This window comes from Scomber scombrus, chromosome 23, assembly GCF_963691925.1.
Source record: "Scomber scombrus chromosome 23, fScoSco1.1, whole genome shotgun sequence".
NCBI lineage: Eukaryota > Metazoa > Chordata > Actinopteri > Scombriformes > Scombridae > Scomber > Scomber scombrus.
The window spans coordinates 8,752,872-8,773,529 of NC_084992.1; the positions used below are offsets into that span (position 1 = coordinate 8,752,872).

Consider the following 20,658-nt stretch of genomic DNA (forward strand, 5'->3'; position numbering starts at 1 on the left):
GTCAGTAATGTTATAATTTATAATGATAATGTACTGAAGGGTTGTCAGGGTTAATGTCTCCAATGATAATAAAAGAATAACGGTATTATAATGTCCACAGCGTTCAAAGCAGTCACAAAGCAGAGTATTATGACTTTTACTGAATTTAGTAAACATACTGATACTGAATATACACACTGATGTATAAATACTGTTCTTCAGCACTGCAAACACACATAATGTAAAATAAACCAGAGCTGTTTACAAGTCATTTTTTACAAGTCCAAGTCAAGTCTCAAGTCTTTTGAGGTCGAGTCCAAGTCGAGTCTGAAGTCACAGTTTAGTGAGACTTAAGTGCAACTCGAGTCCGAGTCGCGAGTCCGAGTCCCCAGCTCTGAAATAAACACACATTCAAGAACAAAATATTCAATGAAAAAGTAATAATTACAAACACTTACTATTTTGGGTCTTCAGAGCCTTTGATTGATTCATAGAGACAAGTATCACCTGTGAGCAAAAAGTAAAAGTCAAGCCAAAGTCAAATTAATCATTTTAAAATGCATGACCCCAATCAAATATCACTTCTAACAAAAATCATCAGATGTTGGTTTTGATGGTGAAGATAAGTGCAGACAGGGACTCTTAAATGTTTAAAGAGAAACTTTACTGTCTTTGTAGACTGTAATAGAAATGTTGGAGTAAGAGTTAGAGTTAATAAATAATCACAGAATGAATCAGGATTAGTTTGAAGACTGACCATGGAGAAGAGAATTGTAGATGTGATCTTGAGTTTCATTCAGGTTGACCATGTGATGTGTGGCAGAGTCCTGATTGGTGCTCTCAGACTGGATTGGTCTAAAACATTTAGCAGAAACAATGTAATAAGTTACATCTAAGGTACTGCTGTTATGTTCATAATAAAAGAGAGGAGAGGTTTGTACCAACCTGACAGAGTGTGAATCTGTGAAAAGGATATTTGGTGTTAAATGGTTTTGTTTTGTAAATGATTTTCTCTTAAATTATACAATAGTTGCATTTCAGACTGCTCCATGTTAAGGTTTATACTTTACCGTTTTCAGGGTCTTCAGAGCCTCTGATTGATTCATAGACACAAACATCACCTGTGAGCAACAAGTTAAAATCTAATGATTTCAAATTTAATATTTTTAATGTATGATACCGATCAACTATCACCTTTTTAACAAAAATCCTCAGGTTTCTTTTTTAAATGTGATTTTAATATTGCAAAGACGGAATCTTAAATGTTTTAGAGCCTTTACTGTATTTGTAGACTGTAATAGAAATGTAAGGTTACAGTTAAAGTAAATATAAAATGACAAAATTAATGAGTATTAGTTTGAAGACTGACCATGGAGAAGAGAATTGTAGATGTGATCTTGAGTTTCATTCAGGTTGACCATCTGATGTGTGGCAGAGTCTTGATTGGTGCTCTCAGACTGGATTGGCCTAAAACATTTAGCAGAAACAATGAATTTAATAAGTTACATAGAAGGTACTGCTGTTATGATCATAATAAAAGAGAGGAGAGGTTTGTACCAACCTGACAGAGTGAGAATCTGTGAAAAGGATATTTAATATTACATGGTTTGGTTTTGTAAATATTGTTTCTGCTATTCCACATCATGACATCAGAATACAGCTTTGTATCTGAATAATTAAATCATAAAACATTTAACATCAGATGGAAAAAGTCTCACCTTTGGATCGTCTGTAGAGATACAACAGGATCAGGAGAATAATAAGTACAACTCCACAAACCAGCCCAACAATTAATCGTATAAGAGATGAAGAGTTTTCAGGCCTGGACACTGCTGCAAGAGATAATACATTATAAATATTAATAAAATCAGGTAAACTTCACAGCACTTTTCTTAAACTCGTTTAACTTAAAATCTGATTTAGAAGTTGACTTCCAAAGAACATACACGTGAAAAGAAACACATTAATGTACAAATCTAGAAGTATAAAAACACAAATATACACTTTACACACTAAACACACAATAAACCAGCCACTGATGCAACTTCTCTTCAGCACAAAAGAAAACAACCTTTGACTGATCGTTCATTTACAGTAGATTTGGGTTTTTATTTATAATATATTACAATATGTAAAATCAGCTGAAACTAAACCTGTAAATTGGAATTTCTGTTCGACCACATTTCATCCAAAGACAGCAACACAGTTTACAAAAAATTAAATGTATGAATAGTTTTAATCCTACTCACCCTGAACTGACATCCAACTCTGTGCTGATTCTTCTCCTGAGTATTCACACTTGTAGAAACCTTCGTCTGACTTTGACACTGCAGAGATCTTCAGCTCTCTTCTGGTATCATTTTGGATAAGTTTGTCATTTTGATAGAAAAACACGTTGGAAAGTAATTGTCCTCTCTTCAGTTTGCAGCCAAGAGTAACAGACTGTCCCTCAGTCACAGGATGCACAGGGCTCACCAGGATAATATCTGCTTCTGTAAAACAGTCAAAGAATAAGAAGTTTCAGTCAGAGACCAGCTGGAGACCTTTAGAACAAGGAGACATAAAACTATAAGAAGAGATCACACATATACCTTTATTTTTCTCCAACTAATATATCTCACAGAATCAGTGTAGCTGAACAGAGACCCAACATTTCAGCTTTATTACATAACTGTAAATATAGCTATGGCTAGTTAGCTCTAGAGCTAACAGGTACACATGACAGAAACAGTGGATGGCTACTGTCACAAAACACCTCTGACTGAATCAGCACTTTAATATCATCAAGAATAAAGAAAGATCTTGTTGTGGCCCAAATATACTGAATCTATAAATATATATATTTAATTTTCGAATGGATTGAAAAGGTCTTGCTGTACACCAAAAAAGCTGTGGACAAAACATCTTTGACCTTTCAAAATATTAATTTCTACTTGTTTAAATAAATATGAAGAATCTGTTGGTTGGTGTAATTTCATATTTTTTATGCTTTTGCATTACTTGTTTTTGAAACCAACTAACTTATTATATTGTGCAGAGTACATCTGATTTTCTGATTGATTACATTGTATTTCTTTATGATAATCTTAAGAAATAATAGTTTGATAACCTTTCAGTTATTTGTTAAAGAAAACAATATAACATCATTTCTATCAAAAGGTTAGGTATATAACTTGTTTGTCTACACAGGAAGTGTAGTTAGTGAAACCATGTTGAAAATAATTTAAATACAAGATGAAAATAAAATATATGTAATGAAAACATACTCTGTATAGTGATGTTGACTGCATTGCTGAACTCTCCTGATCCAGACTCACACCAGTACACTGCATCACTCTGCTGATCACTGTAGATGTTGCATGTGGATCCAGTCATGGACCTCCAGTTATAACAGTCTGACCTGTAGCGGTCCTCAGGAAAGCTCCTCACTCTCCACTTAGTAAAGTTTCCTTCACAGCTCAGTGAGACAGAGTCAGAGGTGAAGTGCTGAACTCTGTCAGGACTCACTATGAGAGTCACTGCTGAATGAACATCTGAAAAACATGTAATGAAAAACCAAGTAGAGAGATATTACATTTAAAAACATCACAATGCAAATAATTATCTTATTTGTACTTTTAATACTATTTATTGTTGAGAATAAAAACATCTGAATCATATAAACGGTGCATCAGGTGCTGTGTTTAGGTGAAACTGAGTGTTAAGAACATACAGAGCATATGGACTGACAGTGGAGACGTGAAGTGTGCTACAGAGTGGTTTGAGCTGTTTTATGAATGTTTGGATTATTTTTTCTATCTTGAAAACTTGCTACCAAGATAACTACTGAAACTGTTCACTGTGAAGCTGTAAACAACCTTTACCTGCCACCTTTCAAATATACAGGAGTGTGTTTTTCATACTAAACAATGTTTCATTCTATGAAACTTTTCAGTCTGGATTTCGCACTAAACACAGCACAGAATCAGCCCTCCTCAATAACCAACCACTGATCTCCTCCTCTCCTCGGATTCTGGACAGTTCAACATCCTCCTCGACCTATATGCAGCTTTTGACACCTTCAAACACTCCATCCTACTTTCCCGTCTCCAATCCTCCCTCAACATCACTGGCACCACCCTCACCTTTCTCACTGACTGACAAAAATTCATATTTGACATCATCAAAAATTCATATTTGACATCATCATAACCAAAACTGCTTTGACATTGCCCATCTCCGCCCATCTCTCTTTTTCAGCTGTGGAAATCTCATTCACGCCTTTATCACGTCCCGTCTAGACTACTGTAATAATATTCTCTACGGTTCCACCTCCAAAGCTCTCAATAAACTCAAGTACATCCTTAATTCTGTTGCCAGACTCCTCACTCAAACCTGTTCTAATGACCGCATCACCTCCGTCCTCCAGAACCTCCACTGGCTCTTCATCCCTCACCTCATCCAATATAAACTTCAAATCCCTCCACAACGTCGCCCCCTCTCACCTCACTGACCTGCTCCACCTGTACTCTACTTCCTGTAACCTCCGTTCATCAGATATTAACCTCCTCTCCACTCCTCTCAGGACCAAGCACCAGACCTGAGGGGACAGAGCCTTCTCAGTTGCTGCTCCCACTCTCTTGAACTCACATTCACATCATTTCTAAAGACTCACCTTTTTAAATCTGCTTTTAATGTTTGATTGTTTTGTTTTTCTGTTTTGTTTCTTCTCTGCTTTTATTGACTGTTTTAATTTATTCTGTATGGTTTTATTGTTTTGATTGTCTTTGAGTATAGTTAAAAGCACTTTATATATTATTTATTATTATTATTATTATTATTTATTATTATTATTATTATTATTATTATTAGTATTAGTATTATTATTATTATTATTATTATTATTATTATTATTATTATTATTATTATTATTGTAACTAGTCAAACGTTTGAACACTTTTTCCCTTGATGGGTTTTCTCAGGTTTCTAAGTTGTTTCTGTACTTTGTCCATTTACCTGATTTTTTCGCCTGCTGATTTTTCTGGTTATTCTTGACTAGATTTTGACTGTTGCAGATAATAAGACTATATTTAAGAAAAAGAAAAATACAGTAGCAGCAGCAAAAGAACATGAGTTGAGGTGGCAGAAAATAACTGACCGAGTCAAAAAAACTGATGTTTTGTCTCGAGTGGCCCACTTATTTGACATTTATATTCTGTGTATGTGTGTGTACTGCATTTAATATTCATGCAGACCCCAACAGGTACAAAACGTAGGTCTACTTGGCAGCAACTGAAAATGAAATATAAAAATATAGCTCAAACAAGTCAGGTATCATTTCATTACAAGCAACTGTGATGTTGTGTAGCCTTCCCTCATCAAACAGCATTCAGTGGCTACATTCAACATGTGCTATATTTCAGTAGTTAGTGAAATCTTGTAAGCAAAAAAGAAAGTCAATTTTTCAGCCATCCCAACACTGCCAGTATTTAATATTGTCTATTTGAAAGCAACATCTAAATGCCTTTAAACATACAACATCTAAAAAGGGTGTAAACGTTTCAGTGCAAGAGTCACATTTCTTTTGTTTTAAAGATTTATGTTTGGGCACTTTCACCTTAATTTAACAGTAGCTGGTAAAGAGGCCGACAGGAAACAGACAGAGACAGAGAGACAGAGAGACAGAGAGAGAGAGAGAGAGAGAGACAGAGAGACGGAGACAGTGAGAGAGGAGAGAGAGAGAGAGAGAGAGAGAGAGAGAGAGAGAGAGAGAGAGAGAGAGAGAGAGAGAGAGAGAGAGAGAGAGAGAGAGAGAGAGAGAGAGAGAGAGAGAGAGAGAGAGAGAGAGAGAGAGAGAGAGAGAGAGACAGAGACAGAGACAGAGACAGAGAGAGAGAGAGAGGTAGGTATATATATATATATATATGTGTGTGTGTGTGTGTGTATGTATGTTACGGTGCATCCCATTACTGGAGAAGAGTGGAGGAGCGAGAGAGGAGAAGTTGAATGAACAAGGACAACAAAATAATAAAATGACTGAAGAAGTTACAGCAGGCCCTTCTGAGCTGGAAAGAGCTCCAAAATGGCTCCAAGCTTTGCTGGATAACCAAAATCAACAGACACAGTACCTGCAGATAATGTAGGCCCCTGTCCTCCTAACACATATTACAAAAAGAAATAAAGCTGTGGAGCTGCCTCACTGCCTCTCGCTGTTTCCAGATCTTACAGCACCCATATCTGACAGAGTATGGTTGGAGAGCTGCTGAAATGGTGAACAGGCTGCATGAAGGCCTACAAAGAGCTGCAGTACAGTAAGTCTGCTCACTACCAGAACATACAAGGGACGATTATGTTGATGATTATATTCTCCTGGTGGAGCATTTTGACTCCATTAGGAAAAAAAAAGAAGAAACATTGAAAGTGAAAAATTACCTGAACATTTTGACTCCATGGTTGACTTTTATGGTTTTTTATTCCTAGATTTTGACTGTTTTGAATGTTTTTACGTTACCTTATCAATAGATAAAGTTAGTTAACCTCACCTGTCTAGAAAGGTAGGATTATGTTCTCTTGGTATAACAGATAACACAACGTTTTGACTCCATTAGAACATTTAAAGAAAGGAAAAAAAAAGTTGAAATTGAAAAAAACTACAACTAAATAAATGAAATGAGGAAAATGTTTTTTGTTAAACTATAATAAAAAAATTACTTCATACTATATGTATATTATAATGACATCACAACTGCTCCATGACAGAAGGAGACAAAAACAAACAAACTCACCTCCAGACCAAACAAACCCAGGTTTGCTGTGTTGAGTGTAATACACTGGGTCTCCTCTTCCAGCTCTACACTTATATCTTGCTGTGTGTGTCGGTCCATGAATGATGTAGGAATCCTGTTCAGTCCCTTTGATGCTACCAGGTAGCAGCTCATAGATGTAGGAGTTGTCTGATAGTTTGGGAACAGTCTTATACCAGTAAAACCTCCATCCTGCAGATGGATGTTCAACCTCACAGCTCAGAGTTACTGAGTCTCCAGGACTCAGCCATAATGGAGACACAGTGAGGACAGGTGCTGGTGGATCTGTTGGAAAGTGATTTTCTCAGAATGAAAACATGATATGATAAAACTTTAGTCTCTAAACAGAAAATATATATTATCTAACACAAGTATAATTTTATCTATTTTAGAATTACATTCTGTCCTAATATATTTTATATCTAAATATGTAATATAGTCTTAGTGATATACTAAATAAATATTTACTAACAACATTTATTTTATTGAATATTGAATATTTTCAGTGTAAAATTAAATATGATCAGACTTACTATCAGATACTGTTAATTTGATGTCAGCACTCCACTCTGTTGAAATATGTTCTGCATTTTTCTTTTTGCCTCTACATCTGTAGTTTCCACTGTGGTATGAAGAAGCTTTGCTAATCATGTATTCATTTTTCTTTGGAAATGTGTAACGGGGACTCTTCCATTCATACTCCCACTCTGTGTCTCCATCATGGATCTCACATCTCAGCATGATCGTCTCTCCGCTGTATATCTCAGGCCAGTTGGGTTGCAGAGTCACAACAGCCTTATTTGGGACTGTTCATGGTTAAGAATTACCAATGAGGATACAAGAATGACAAAAGTTAAATCAATAACAGTCAGAATGTTGTTTTTAGCCTAAATCTCAATCACTAAACATGATTACACAATGAGTTCTTTTTCTAAACTGTGTGTAACAAATCTCATTGTCAAACTCACCAATATTGTTGATCCTGATATAATCACTGTACTCTGTGAGGTAAACTGGGTCTCCTCTCCCTCCTCTGCACCAGTAGGATCCTCCCTGTGAGACACTGATTTGTCTATTTGATTGTAAAACAGCATCTTGTGTGGTCAGGGGTTCAGAGGTTTTCTCTCCTCTGTACCAGTAGTATTTCCAACCAGATGATGATGAGTCCACAGAGCAGGTCAGGGTCACACTGCCCCCTACTGGAATATCTCTGTTGTCAGCTCTCAGTTTGGTCTTTGGTTTATTTGCTGTTCAGTTTAGAACAAAGACATTAAAAGATCATTATTGTCCTGTGATATAGTCCAATTTAAATAACTTGATAAAAATGAAAATTAATTTAATCACTGTGATCTGCATCATGAGTCATTATTTTATATTTTCTTTGATCTGTTCATAATTAATCAATTAAGTATATTTCAGAAGCCACAGGTCACTGGAAAAGTAACTTACTTAATTATATTGAGAGTATGGGAGTACAAGCACACTATTAAACTAACAGTTTAATTTTTAACAAAATGAAGACATATTCTACTCTGTTAATTTGTTTTTCGTTTTGATGATCTGACTAAATATGAAACATGTGTGGCTCCTGCTTTTACAATATTTCTCAGGTCCTTTAAAGTTTAAAAGAAAGAACATTTAAAGCTTCCAGGAATAATTTCTGAAAAAAAATTAATTGAATAAATATACTGAGTTATTAGGTAGTTCAGCAAGTGATATCACATGGTATTGATGAACTAAACAACAGATGAAAACAATATAAAACATAACATGTTCATTATGGATGACAGATGTCCAACTTACATGTTACTGTCAGTCTGAAGACATTACTCCACTCTGTAAAGGAATATGAGTCCTTCAGTCCTCTACAACTGTATCCTCCACTGTCGTAATCTGTGCTGCTAATCTTGTGTTCACTGAGTGGTGGAGATGTGTTTAAGTTGTCTGGACTCCATTGATACGTCCACTTAGTGTCTCCACCTCCCTGGATCTCACATCTGATGGTGACTGTCTCACCACTGTATATCTCAGGCCAGTTGGGTTGCAGACTGAGAACAGCCTTATTGGGAACTTCATTGTTAAGAATTACCAACGAGGATACAAGAATGACAAAAATGTAAATCACAGTGGCCTTAACTGTTCACATAAAAAAAAAAACATTTAGAAAATTAGATTTTTGTAATAATAGTAATAATAATAAGTAGTTTGAAGACAGAAGTGTGAAAACATGTCAAGCAACTAATTTGCAGAAAAAATCCTAAAAACATCAGAAAGAACAGTGAAAAGTGAGAAATACACATTAGAGGCAAACATTTAAATTAAAAAAGAGCAAAATTGCCTTTTTATTATTACCAGAAGAAAAAAATGCAATAAATAAAAGACAGTCTTTCATTTTTAAACATATTAAATATAGAAGTGGGATTAAAGGACAATTATATAAAAACTTTAAAAGTCTAATTTAAACTCTGGACTGAAACAGGAGAGCAGCTCCTCAGGAGAAATCCACAAATACATTAACAGGATAAATGTGTTGTGGAAGCTTCTCTTGTTTCACATCTTTACACAACCTGAACAGACATCAGAGGAATAAGAGCTACTAACACATACTCACTCTTTCATTTTTTTCGATCGATACCAAAAATGACTTTTTTTTACACTTCTGATAATACAATTAATTAATACATGTTTGATGTTTTATTATACCACAACAAATAATTAAACTCACCAGTTTTCCAAACAGTGACTGCTCTGCTGTCCTCTGTGAAGATCTCTGGGTCTCCTCTTCCTGCTCTGCACTGATAGATGCCTCCTTCTGAGACCTTGTTAACTGGTTTAACATTTGTTATGGACTGAAGAGCAGATGAACCTGAGTCACGTCTAAACCAGTAGTATTTCCAATCAGCAGAGGAATCCACAGAGCAGGTCAGTGTCACACTGCCTCCTACTGGTATGATGTCGCTGTCTGCTCTCAGTGTCGGTTTGGCTTTATTCACTGTTCAGTTCAGAGAGAAGAAAAAAATAAAACTAGTTTCAAATGAGATGAAATTTCACTTAGAACATGTTTTAATATCAATTAAGTCATTTAGCTAATACCATCATAGAGGTTACAAACAGAGCAACAGAGACTCTTATTGGTCGTTGACTGATTTGGGAAACAGGAGTTGCTGCTGAACTAACAAACAAGGTATGGTTGACGTTTAATTATTTTTCTCTATATAAAAAAACTCTCAAAGTGCTGGACAGGAAATCCAACAATTACCATCACTGCCATATTTTATCGAAGTACAAGTTGTTACACTGGGAAAACCTGATTAAATATTCACACTCCTGTCTTATGTACATATTGTCCCGTTTAGAAAAGGTGCTTTTAGCCAGTCTGCATTTTCAATCAGGGCTGCTCGTGAGAGGACCTCCATTCCAACTCAAATTAGACATCTGCTTTTATATTATTATTTTTTTAAAGTGGTTAATTAGTGGTCAAAGCTGTCAACATTAAATTGTAGTGCTTAATTTTCCTCCACGTTTGCTGCTCTGCCTGTCAGTGCTTCCTGATGCCATCCATCATGTTGTCTGTCAGTTTATTAATTGTCTAGCATTATTTATTATTTATTATTTATTGTTTTTATAATGTGGCTATTGTCTATGTCCTGTTTGCTTGTGGCCTGCTAGTTTGTGATTGTGTCTTGTGTAATCAATTTTGTTGATGTTGGTGTTGCTGCTTAATGTTGTTCTTGTTTTTGTCTGTAGCAACTGTCTGCTGTTTGAGCTGAGTCTTTGTTAGCTTGCGTGTGTATGTGTGGATTTTTGCATTTTTTTCTGCTTTTTAATTTTTATTTATATTTAGTCTTCTTTTTTTAATGTATTACTTGTATGCTTAAAATTAAATCTTTTTATATCCTTTTAGGGTGACTACTTAATATCAGTCCAGGGACAGCAGATGTAAAATAGCCTTTTGGTTAATTCTGGCATGTTTACGTTTGTCAAAATGTTTTATTAATATGCATTGTCCCTGTTCATTAAACCTTTAAAAAAAAAATTGCACTGATTTTTATTTGATTCTTTTATTTTTGTTTTATTTTTGATTAACACCAGCATAGATAGGGATGATCATGTAGTGCTAAGCCTCTGCTGATGAGTTCAACACATGATTCACTGTCATTTATTATTCACCTGTTGGAAGACAGCTGATATTTTATATTTTATGTTGTTTACTGCACATTTCCATGTGAATCATTATGAATCAAAAGTACACTGTATATTGTCTCTTATTTATTTTTAGTTATTCTGTTCTCAAACTAAAACAGAATTTGAGTCTCTTGCTGCTCAGAGGAAACTACGTTATTATAGGAAGGAGAAAATATTACTGTTACCTTATCGAGATAGATTGAAACATAGAAAAACATGAACATGATATGAACATATTTTACTTACATGATCGTCTCAGTGTGACGGCTTCACTCCACTCTGTTGAGAAATAAACATCTCTTCTACCCTTACACATGAAGTTTACATTACTGGATGAAGAAGCACTGATTCTGAATTCTTTGTCTTTCTGAGATGAGAGCCTGTTGTTTACTCTCCATTCATATCCCCATCGAGTGTTTCCGCCTCCCTCTATCTCACATCTGACAGTGATTGTCTCACCACTGTATATCAGAGGCCAGTTGGGTTGCAGAGTCACAACAGCCTTAACTGTTCACAAATTTTTAAAAAAAATTTAGAAAATTTGTCACAACAGCCTTGTCGGAAACTGTTCAAACAAACAAAAATACACATTTAGGACACAACTAATAATATGAAATTAAGAGAGAAAGGCAACATCATAGGCAACATCAAAAGCCTAAAAAGTTAAATGAAGTAGTATGAACAGACCTTTGTAATCACATGTGTTTGTCAGATAAACAGGTTTTACTGAGGACAACAGTCCTCCAGAACACCTAAACCTAAACTCTTACAGGATTCATTTATCTCACAGTGCAGAGAGACTTGACTGTTCAACATTAGTCATTTTGGGGAACAGTTTAATAATCTCCTGTAGTTGTGTCTTTGTTGTCTAGGTTACCAAGCAGACAGATTGCTGGACATTAAAAAATGTATAAAGATTTTAAAGTTAAAGATTAAAAGTTTATATGATAAAAATAGATGTTGAGTTGTTGTGAAAAGCTTTTATTTGCACTTCAGGACAGTCTGTTCACAGTCATGTTTCTTATAAACATTCACTGTATGAAAAGATGATTTGTAGCAGGAGGAAAAAGTTGGTGAAGTAATAAACTGAGGATCACAGTACTGTCAGTAAATGTATTGATGTGTCTGATCTCATGCTGAGAAAGGAGTCACCACTCGGGGGAGCCATTGGAGTAAAGAATCTGACCTACCGTCACTGACTCTGATCATTTTAAAAATATAATCAATAAAATCATCTAAAAGCCACCTCACCTATTTAAAATCTAGATTGAAACAAAGGAAAACTATTTCAGCTGAAACATTGAGTTAAATTATATTCAATGTCAAGAAAAAGTCCACAAATAATACTGCATTAAACAGTCATGTGTTTTCCAGATATTTATAAGTTAAACTGAGCAGCATTAGGGAAGAACCCTCAACTCCTTTATTGTGTCTGTGTAGCAGCATAGAAATGTGATATTTATTTCTATGCTCTAGTCGCAGCATTTAATTGAAAGCTGCTGGTAACCAATTATTTAGGGCGGGCTGGATATAAATGTGACTAACTTTTTGGTTTATAATTAAGTGAAACTCATCAGCTGGTTCGACACATGACGTCACCATCAGCTGGTTGGATCCGCTGCTGCTTTGTCTCCCTGTTTTGTGTTAACTGCTGCTTTTCTCCACGGATCTGCTTCATATTGTGCTGCTTGGTGTTTATTTTTCTATGCTATTGTGTTAGTCTTTTCTTACTGGCGTTGCTTCGTGGCTCGGGTCTTAGTCTGTCTGCTTGGCTGCTCGGTGAGCTGCAGACACCACTTTTAGCCTGAGTTTGATCCCCTCATTTTAATAGTAGGCCTATGATTGTGTGGAGTTACTGAATTTGGTTCAGTCGCCCCTAACTGCACATTTAATTTCAATGGCTGATTTTGTGATTTTCTTTATGTAATGTGTGTTTACTTTACATAGTTTGTTCCTATTTTTCTATCATTTGTTTTGTTTAGCTTGTTTGTTGTAACCTCTTTTCTTTTGTTAGTTTGGTTCAGCCGCCCCTAACTGCTCATTTAATTTCAATGGCTGATTTTAATTTTGTGATTTTCCTAATGTAGTATTTGTTTGGGGTAAGTGTTCTTTTGTATTCTTTACATACGAGAAGGTAATTTGTTTTGCAGCTATAATTTGTTGATTTATATTTTGGTTAATTCATTTTAGTTGGTGTAACTCCTAATTTGTTTTATCCCCTTTTCAGTTGCTGCAGGTCGGTGGTGATCTGGGTGGCAGTATCTCCTTCCTGTGTGCTGTGCTCCCCTGGGATTTTAGGTGATCTCACAAAGTGTGTGTGTGACTGTCATGTGTGCCTGGGTGACTAATATTTGTATGTTCCCTCTCCCCTCACTAGTTCCTGTCCCACCAGTAGGCCTCAGCTCCTGATTAGGTTCCCTTTCCCCCTTCCTGTATGAATGGTGTGTTTTTTAGTTTTTAAACATTTTGTTTTTGATTTTATTGAATAGACAAATGTGTGTCTTGTAAAAGGTTCTTTGGGTGAAATTTCCAAGATGGCGTTGTCTAGCAACTTGTTAGTTTAGTAAAGGAGTAATACCCACCTAACCTTATTACCCTAAAACCCTTGAAAGTGTACAGATGTGTAACATTACATCATTGTACCTAAAGCCCTCCGCTCACCACATCTGTATACAAACTGAAGTATTAAACAAATGTTGCATTATTACCATGATAAAGGATTAAATACATGTTCAAACTTCCTTCAGAGAGCTAAGAGGTACTGGACTACATCATCCATTCATTCAGGTTCTTGTTACCACATATGGTTCTCTTCCTCACTTCAGACACTGTTTAAGAATTACATTTAAAGAATAAATGTTGTTTTATTCAACAACAAATGACTTAACTCACCTGTTTCATTAATAGTGACTGCATTACTTTCAGGTGTGAAGGCATCTGGTTCACTTCTCCTTCCTCTGCAGGTGTAAATGCCTCCCTGTGAGATACTGAATCTGTTTGATTCACCACCGTCTGCTGTCTGAAGACGAGTTTTTCCAGAACCTGTTGAGGTTTGTCTGAACCACTGATATTTCCAGCCAGCAGAGTTCTCCACATAGCAGGTCAGAGTCACACTCTGCTGTCCTCGTATGGTCTTTCTGTCTGCTGTCAGTGTAATCCTGCGTCTACCTGCTGTTAAGTTTAGAAAAACAATAAAACAAAGAAATTACTGTAATGGAAATCAAAATGTATTTATATTGTTACAGAACACAATGAAAACACTTCAAACTGAGTATAACTCAAATGAATTTAGTCTCTCTGTTTGCACATTTATGTTTATAAACAAACTTTTCTCTCTAAATGCTGCATGTGTGTTTTCTGCTACATTTATATGTGAATCTTAAGTTGCAGTGCATTAAGCTCTCTCAACCTCCTTGTACCCTTGTGACTAACTCTGTGTGAAACAACTTGACATCAGTTTCTCTCTTTTGTTTAAAGACAGATGAGCTGAAGGCAGAAAAAAGATGGACTTGTTCAGCATTCACTTCGTTTCTTGTTTTTTTGAAACATTAAAGACAAAAAACAACAACTTGAAAAACAGTTAAAAGCTTAGAAAAGCTAAGTGGACATTTTGAGCTAAGAAAAACAACAAAACAAAGAAATTACTGTAATGGACATCAAATGAATTTAGTCTCTGTTTGCACATTTGTTTATAAACAACAACTTTTCTCTCTAAATGCTCAATATGTGTTTTCTGCTACATTTACATGTGAATCAGCGCATTAAGCTTTGAATTGAAGACTTTAGTTCACAAGTATTAGTCAAAATACTTGTGTCAAACAACTTGTTTAGTGACTCGTGAGGTGAAGGCAGAAAAAATGTGTACTTGACTTTTTTTTAGATTAAAATTGGGATTTTTTAAATTGTTTTCTTAATGTATTTTACTTTTTTCAAGTTTTTATACTCTTAACATGGGTGTGGATACATATGCTTGCTTTATGCAAATGTATGTTTATGTATTTTATATTTATACATAAATGTTTTATTATAATAAATTAAAAAAATAAAAATAAAACCATTAAAATGAATTAGTGTTAACTTTGACAGCCCTAATTTAGACAAAAACATCTTTGCTGTATGAATAATTTGAACTGTAGTTAAAGATCAGAAAAGATAAGTAGAACTTTTGAGCTAATATTATTTTGTGGACATTTTTTTTCATCACAGTTACATCAACAGCTACTTACCTTTAACTTGTAGTTCTCTCTCTTCTGATTCTCCTCCTCCATCAAACTTACACTTAAAAACGTTTCTGTCTGACACTGATACTGAATGAATGGTCATTTCTACAGCAGTGTCTGATATTCTACGTGATTGATGGTTTGTGTCCATTTCAAGAGGCGATCCATCTCTGTAGAAAGTGGCTTTCTTCTCATTTCCAGGAGGACGATGGCTGCAGCGCAGAGTCACTAAGTCTCCCTCAAACAATCTGAATGAAGGACTTTCCAAGGTCACATCTGTACAACAAAGGTGTAGTCTTGGTTCATTAATCATCTCAGTTACTGTACATTTTTATATTTTATATAAACAAAGCTATGACATCAGTGATTTAACACAATATAATATCACTGTTAGACATATATAAAAGTGTGTTGTGATAATTCAGGATCAAATTGGATTAAGAGGAAGTTGAAATCACATTTACTGTAATGATTAATGTCCACTAAACATGTCTGTCCCAAATAAAAGCAACTCTATATTCACCTGTTTTCTACATTAGTTTCACAATTATAAGCAGAATATTGCTCATACAGACTAGTCCTGAACTTTGCTTTCACAATTATAAGATGATGAATAAAAACACGGCCTCTACTGGCTCCAAAAAGAAGTCAGGTTGTATACATGAGAAAATGACCTTACTCTCACTTGATTTATTTTTGGTTTCAATCACTAGTTTCAAGTCCTCTTAAACACAGCATGATGATGATGATGATGTAATTCATGGTTTAATTTAATTTAAAGATAAAGCATGCTATATTTTAGGGTGTGGCTACGTTGTGACTGACAAGTTGCTACCATGGTTACAACAGTGGTAAGGAAACGTGAACATAGCATAACTACATATTCATAGTATATATAGCTGTAGCGTTGCTATTTCAGTGTGTTTTCAGTTCATGAAAGTTAAATGTAACATTCTGGTCGCCTCCTGTAAACTAGCATTGGTATCAGCATTATCACAGTTATCAGAAGTCTTTAAATGCACCATGCAAACCAACCTGCCAGCTAGCAGTCTGCCTCTCATCTAAATGTGATCACTTCTCATCACTTCTTGCTCCTAATATCTAAGATGTTGACGGTCAAAATGCCATAGTCCAGGATTTAAGGTGGTATTACAGATCCCGTTGCTTTTCTTTGTAAGACCTTCACTACTCTGCCCCTGATTGGTTATCTAACTCCTCATTCCTAAACCTTAGTGCTAGCCAGTCAGAGTTAAATCATAGATAAGAATACCTGGATTCATTTTAAGCCTAAATGTAAATTATTTCTAGTGTTTCAACATCTTATTTTAGTTTGTTTCACTTACTAAAATATGACTTTTGTTCTGTCCCTAAAACAGAAGTTTTCCACAGGTATTTAATAACACTGTTTCATCTCACAGCACATGTGCTTCATTCATGGATAGGAAAACCCAGAGTTCACTGAGCTGGTTGATGGCGAGCTTCATAGTACTGATTATCTGGACGGCCAATGTTAGACTCAGTGAAGCCAGTTAACATAAAGATATCCTAGATATGTTGAACTTCTTCATAGTACAGACCCAGCTCTCTACATGAACATGTATTTTGAGGAAAATGCTGTTTTACACTTCTGGGCAGTAATGTAGTCATTTAATAATTTATATTGATACATGGAGTAAAATGATATACATAATAAAATCTAAACTTTAAAATGGGATGAGTTTAAGAATAATATTGTGGATGATGAAATATCTATAAGACATATTAAGAAATTACTCACCTTCAGATTGTCCATAGTGGAGTTTATTCGTCACTGAAAAAAGATTGAAACTTAATCAGACAAAATCAAACTCAAACATTCATAATAAAGTCATTTAAAACAACAGTCTGTAGTATATACAGGTAACAGTTAAAATGAAACAACTCTTTAAAATGAAATATTTAATAAAAGAAAAACCATGAAATTCAAAACCCACATACATAACGATACCTTAAACATTTTACATGCAAAAAATTGCTGCAAAAAAACAGTCCTCCAATCTACATTTCATATGAATACGAGTTTTTCTCAAGCTGGTATTGAGTTTAGTCAGCCTGTGGTTCTTTCTTTTATAGGGAAAGTTCAGACCACATCAGGTGGTTTGACCGCAGCAAACTTTGACACCGTTTCACGTCCTGACCACTGCAGAAATATCTTATGTTTAATTCTTGTGCAAAGGTTCGTGCCTGGAAAATGTTATATTAAAATATATGAACGATAAGTATTTATTTTACATCCATGAACCATAAAACCATTGACTTTAATCATATCACATCATATACATGCTTTACATTTAATTGTGTTTAATTGTGCATGTTTTACAGAACACGTTCATCAACAACGCTGCATTGTGGTGAGGTATGTGTTGTGTGTCTATGTGTAGAAGCTCTGACTAACAGATTTGTTGCCTCCAAAGAGCAAAAGCAGTGGTGATGATATATCTTAGAGCACAGAGCAAATAAAAAGACTCATCTTAACCCATCAATGAGTTAAATGTTGAACATTCATATTTCAACTGCAGCAAACAAATTCTGTATTCTATCAACCTCATTATTCAGAAACAGTACAATCATATTATTTCTAGTATTTGTCATTTACAGCATGAATAATCCAACTAAATTCAAAGTCAATCAACATCCATCTATGATCTGAATTTCCAATTCTTGAATTTGTAGAAACAAACCTCCAACATCACAGTGTTACTGTCTGCCTACATAACTTCATCATGGTTAGCTTGACTGTTATTGTGGTTGGTTAATCTGAGCATACATCACATATTCAAATAGAAACCAAATGTCAGGACTCATTGTACAAATGTCTGGTATTAGGTTATAAAGGCTGCTTATGTTTACTGTCATTGACCTGCACTACATCCTGTGTTTATGCATTTAATTTCCTGTGTTTTTATGTTTTATTTTGAGAAAATGATAAATGTATAAAGGGGAAAACAAAACAAATTAATTATATTAAATATAGGGATGGCATGATACCACTTTTTCAGGACGAATACCATAACTGAGTCTCTGTTGATACCGATATAAATATAATGTTTTTTTACCCGCACTTAAACAACTATTGATTATCAGAATACATTTGTCTGGATGCATTTTGCCAATCTTGCCAAAGTAAACGTCCGAATGTGAAACACAATTTCCACTGAAGGAAAATATGAAGCCCACAACATGAGAAAGCTGTGACATATTGATGCTTCCTTTTATTTTAACTTTCAGTGATATTTAAAGTGCAGTATTGTGTAAAGGTCTGAGTATAAAATAGCAATAACTTTAAAATTAGAAACAGTTACCAGCAATGAAAAATAATTAACGTATTATTATTATTATCATCATCATCATTATTATCATGATGTGTATTTCCAATGTACCTGCTACTGTCATTGATGACAGACTACCTAACTCTAAATGTGAATGTATTACTACAAAGTGGCAGCAGCAGCAATGTCCACTAAACAGTATCTGAAGTTATTTCTCAGTCAAAAAAACAACACAAAACGAGTAACTTCTTCACTTCACCAGTAAACATAACATCCGGTTAAAGAACCATCACTTACAGGTAAATGAGTTGAACGAAGGACTAAAAGCTACCTCTACTTTGCCTCTAACTCTGCAGCAGTGTGCGGACTATTTCACCGGCACGTCTCACGTCCTCTGCTCTGACTCTGGTGACTGTTTGCAGGAAGGAGCCATGAGACTGTGTGTTTCTGCTCAGTGAGGATCTGGATCATGTAAAAGCTGCTGATCTAACTCTTTGGACTCTGGATGGAGACAATTCGGAGGCATATTCAGCTCTCTTTGAATATGCTCAAAGCGTGAATATATAGAGGTGCATTTTTGAAATGGCCGATAGTCAGTGCATCATTAACACTACGCTCAGATCGGATTTTGGCCAATATCGAACCGATACCGATCCTGAATATCTGATCGACTCATTCCTAATTAAAAGTAAACTGTTGCACATTTTGCCCCATTGTGCTGCACACACTAAGCAACAAGAGCCTGAGTGGAAACAAGCCAAACCACTGATTATCAGCACCAAACCAGTGAAGCACTTCCTCTTTATACATAGTAGCCTAAATAATATATATTGTTTTTATCCCAACACATACACATACACAATCACACCAGAACTCATGTTTTAATACACATAGGTGCATGGTACTGTGCAGCATGTACAATCATATTTTTTTTGGCAATAGCAAGTTAAAAAATAAGTGAAAACGATTTACTTGAGTCAAATCCAATGCATATCAATTAAATATACCAATTACATAAAGTACACTACTCTGCATCTGATTGGCTAAGAGTGAGGTTAGTTAGGGTTAAAGTAAGAATATTATACTAGTATTATAATGGACCCCACTGCTTTCCTTGGCAAGACCCACACTACTCTGCATCTGTTTGTCTTACCCCGATATACTAGTAACCAATCTAACTCCTCATATCTAAATCTAACTGCCAAAGCAACAAGTACTAGCCAATCGGAGAGTAGAGTGAGTCCTGCCCAAAAAAGAAGTGGGATTTATCATAAAGCATAAGGTCAACATCTGGCCTGCATGAACATGCATTTCAAGGGAAATGCTGTTTTACACTTTTGAGCAGTAATGAAGCCATTTCAAAATGTGTATTGATACATGGAGTAAAAACATATTTACATGATAAAAATTAAACATAAAAATTGGATACGTTTAAGAATAATAAATAGGATGACAAAAAAGAGATAAATATGTATATATAATAAATACTAAGAAATTAGTCACATTTTTATAGTCAGTAGCAGAGTGTATTCAGCACTAAAAAAGAAAATTGAAACTTGATCAAACAAAATCAAACTGAAAAATAGTCACAATTCATAATAAAAGTCATTTAAAACTACATAGTCTGTCGTATATACAGGTAACAGTTAAAAGGAAACAACTCTTTAAAATGAAAATATGTAAAATAAAAAGATTCAATTCAAAACCCACAGACATAACAATACATTAAACAATGTACATGCATGGTGTAGTACAGTATTTGTGCAGAAATAATTGCTTCAAAAAACAGTCCTCCAATCTAAACTGAGCCAAGTCACCAACCAACATCTGGACTAAAAAATAACCTGTAGTTAAAAACTATAAGCGAGCTCTGTTCAAGCTCTCAGAGAAACTGATGAAACCAGTGATACTCTGTAATTGTGACTAATCAGGAACAAGTTCTTTAATCTGTGCCATGCAAACAAAGTCAGTAATGTACTTACAGAATAATCCCAGCACACAGATCAAAGTGGACCTCATCCTCACATCCAGCACTGACACTCTGTCACTCAGCTGCTCCCAGTCTGACAAATGTTTCTACTTTGCTTCAATAATAATGCAACAGAAAGAGAGAAGTTGCATTTCATGTGAATATGAGATCAGAGTTTTTTCTCAAACTAGTTCTAAGTTTAGCCTGCCTGTGTT

At 35.0% G+C, this 20,658-nt stretch overlaps 1 protein-coding gene and 1 long non-coding RNA gene across 2 annotated transcripts; both read right to left on the minus strand.

Moving 5' to 3' along the window:
- Positions 1-436: 436 nt before the first annotated feature.
- Positions 437-11,332, minus strand: LOC134005509 (Fc receptor-like protein 5). The gene is made up of 12 exons (XM_062444434.1): positions 11,193-11,332; positions 9,487-9,753; positions 8,565-8,831; positions 7,730-8,008; positions 7,295-7,567; positions 6,744-7,046; positions 3,246-3,512; positions 2,229-2,471; positions 1,698-1,811; positions 1,541-1,556; positions 737-834; positions 437-486 (listed from the first exon to the last, which is right to left on the minus strand). The coding sequence occupies exons 1-12, from the start codon at positions 11,260-11,262 to the stop codon at positions 437-439; spliced, it is 2,247 nt and encodes a 748-aa protein (XP_062300418.1). The 5' UTR covers positions 11,263-11,332.
- A 2,664-nt stretch (positions 11,333-13,996) lies between these two features.
- On the minus strand, positions 13,997-20,483 carry LOC134005680 (uncharacterized). Its single transcript, XR_009927881.1, has 3 exons — positions 20,457-20,483; positions 16,944-16,976; positions 13,997-14,117 (listed from the first exon to the last, which is right to left on the minus strand). It is a non-coding gene; the product is annotated as an uncharacterized LOC134005680 (long non-coding RNA).
- Between the last annotated feature and the right edge of the window lie 175 nt (positions 20,484-20,658).

Coding starts and splice junctions, on each gene's coding strand:
- LOC134005509 (XM_062444434.1), bottom strand. CDS start 11,262: ATGTGTAAGGGTAGAAGAGATGTTTATTTCTCAACAGAGTGGAGTGAA. Junction 7,047..7,294: donor CAAATTAACAGTATCTGATA/GTAAGTCTGATC, acceptor ACTTTCCAACAG/ATCCACCAGCACCTGTCCTC. Junction 2,472..3,245: donor AGTCAACATCACTATACAGA/GTATGTTTTCAT, acceptor ACTGTTTTACAG/AAGCAGATATTATCCTGGTG.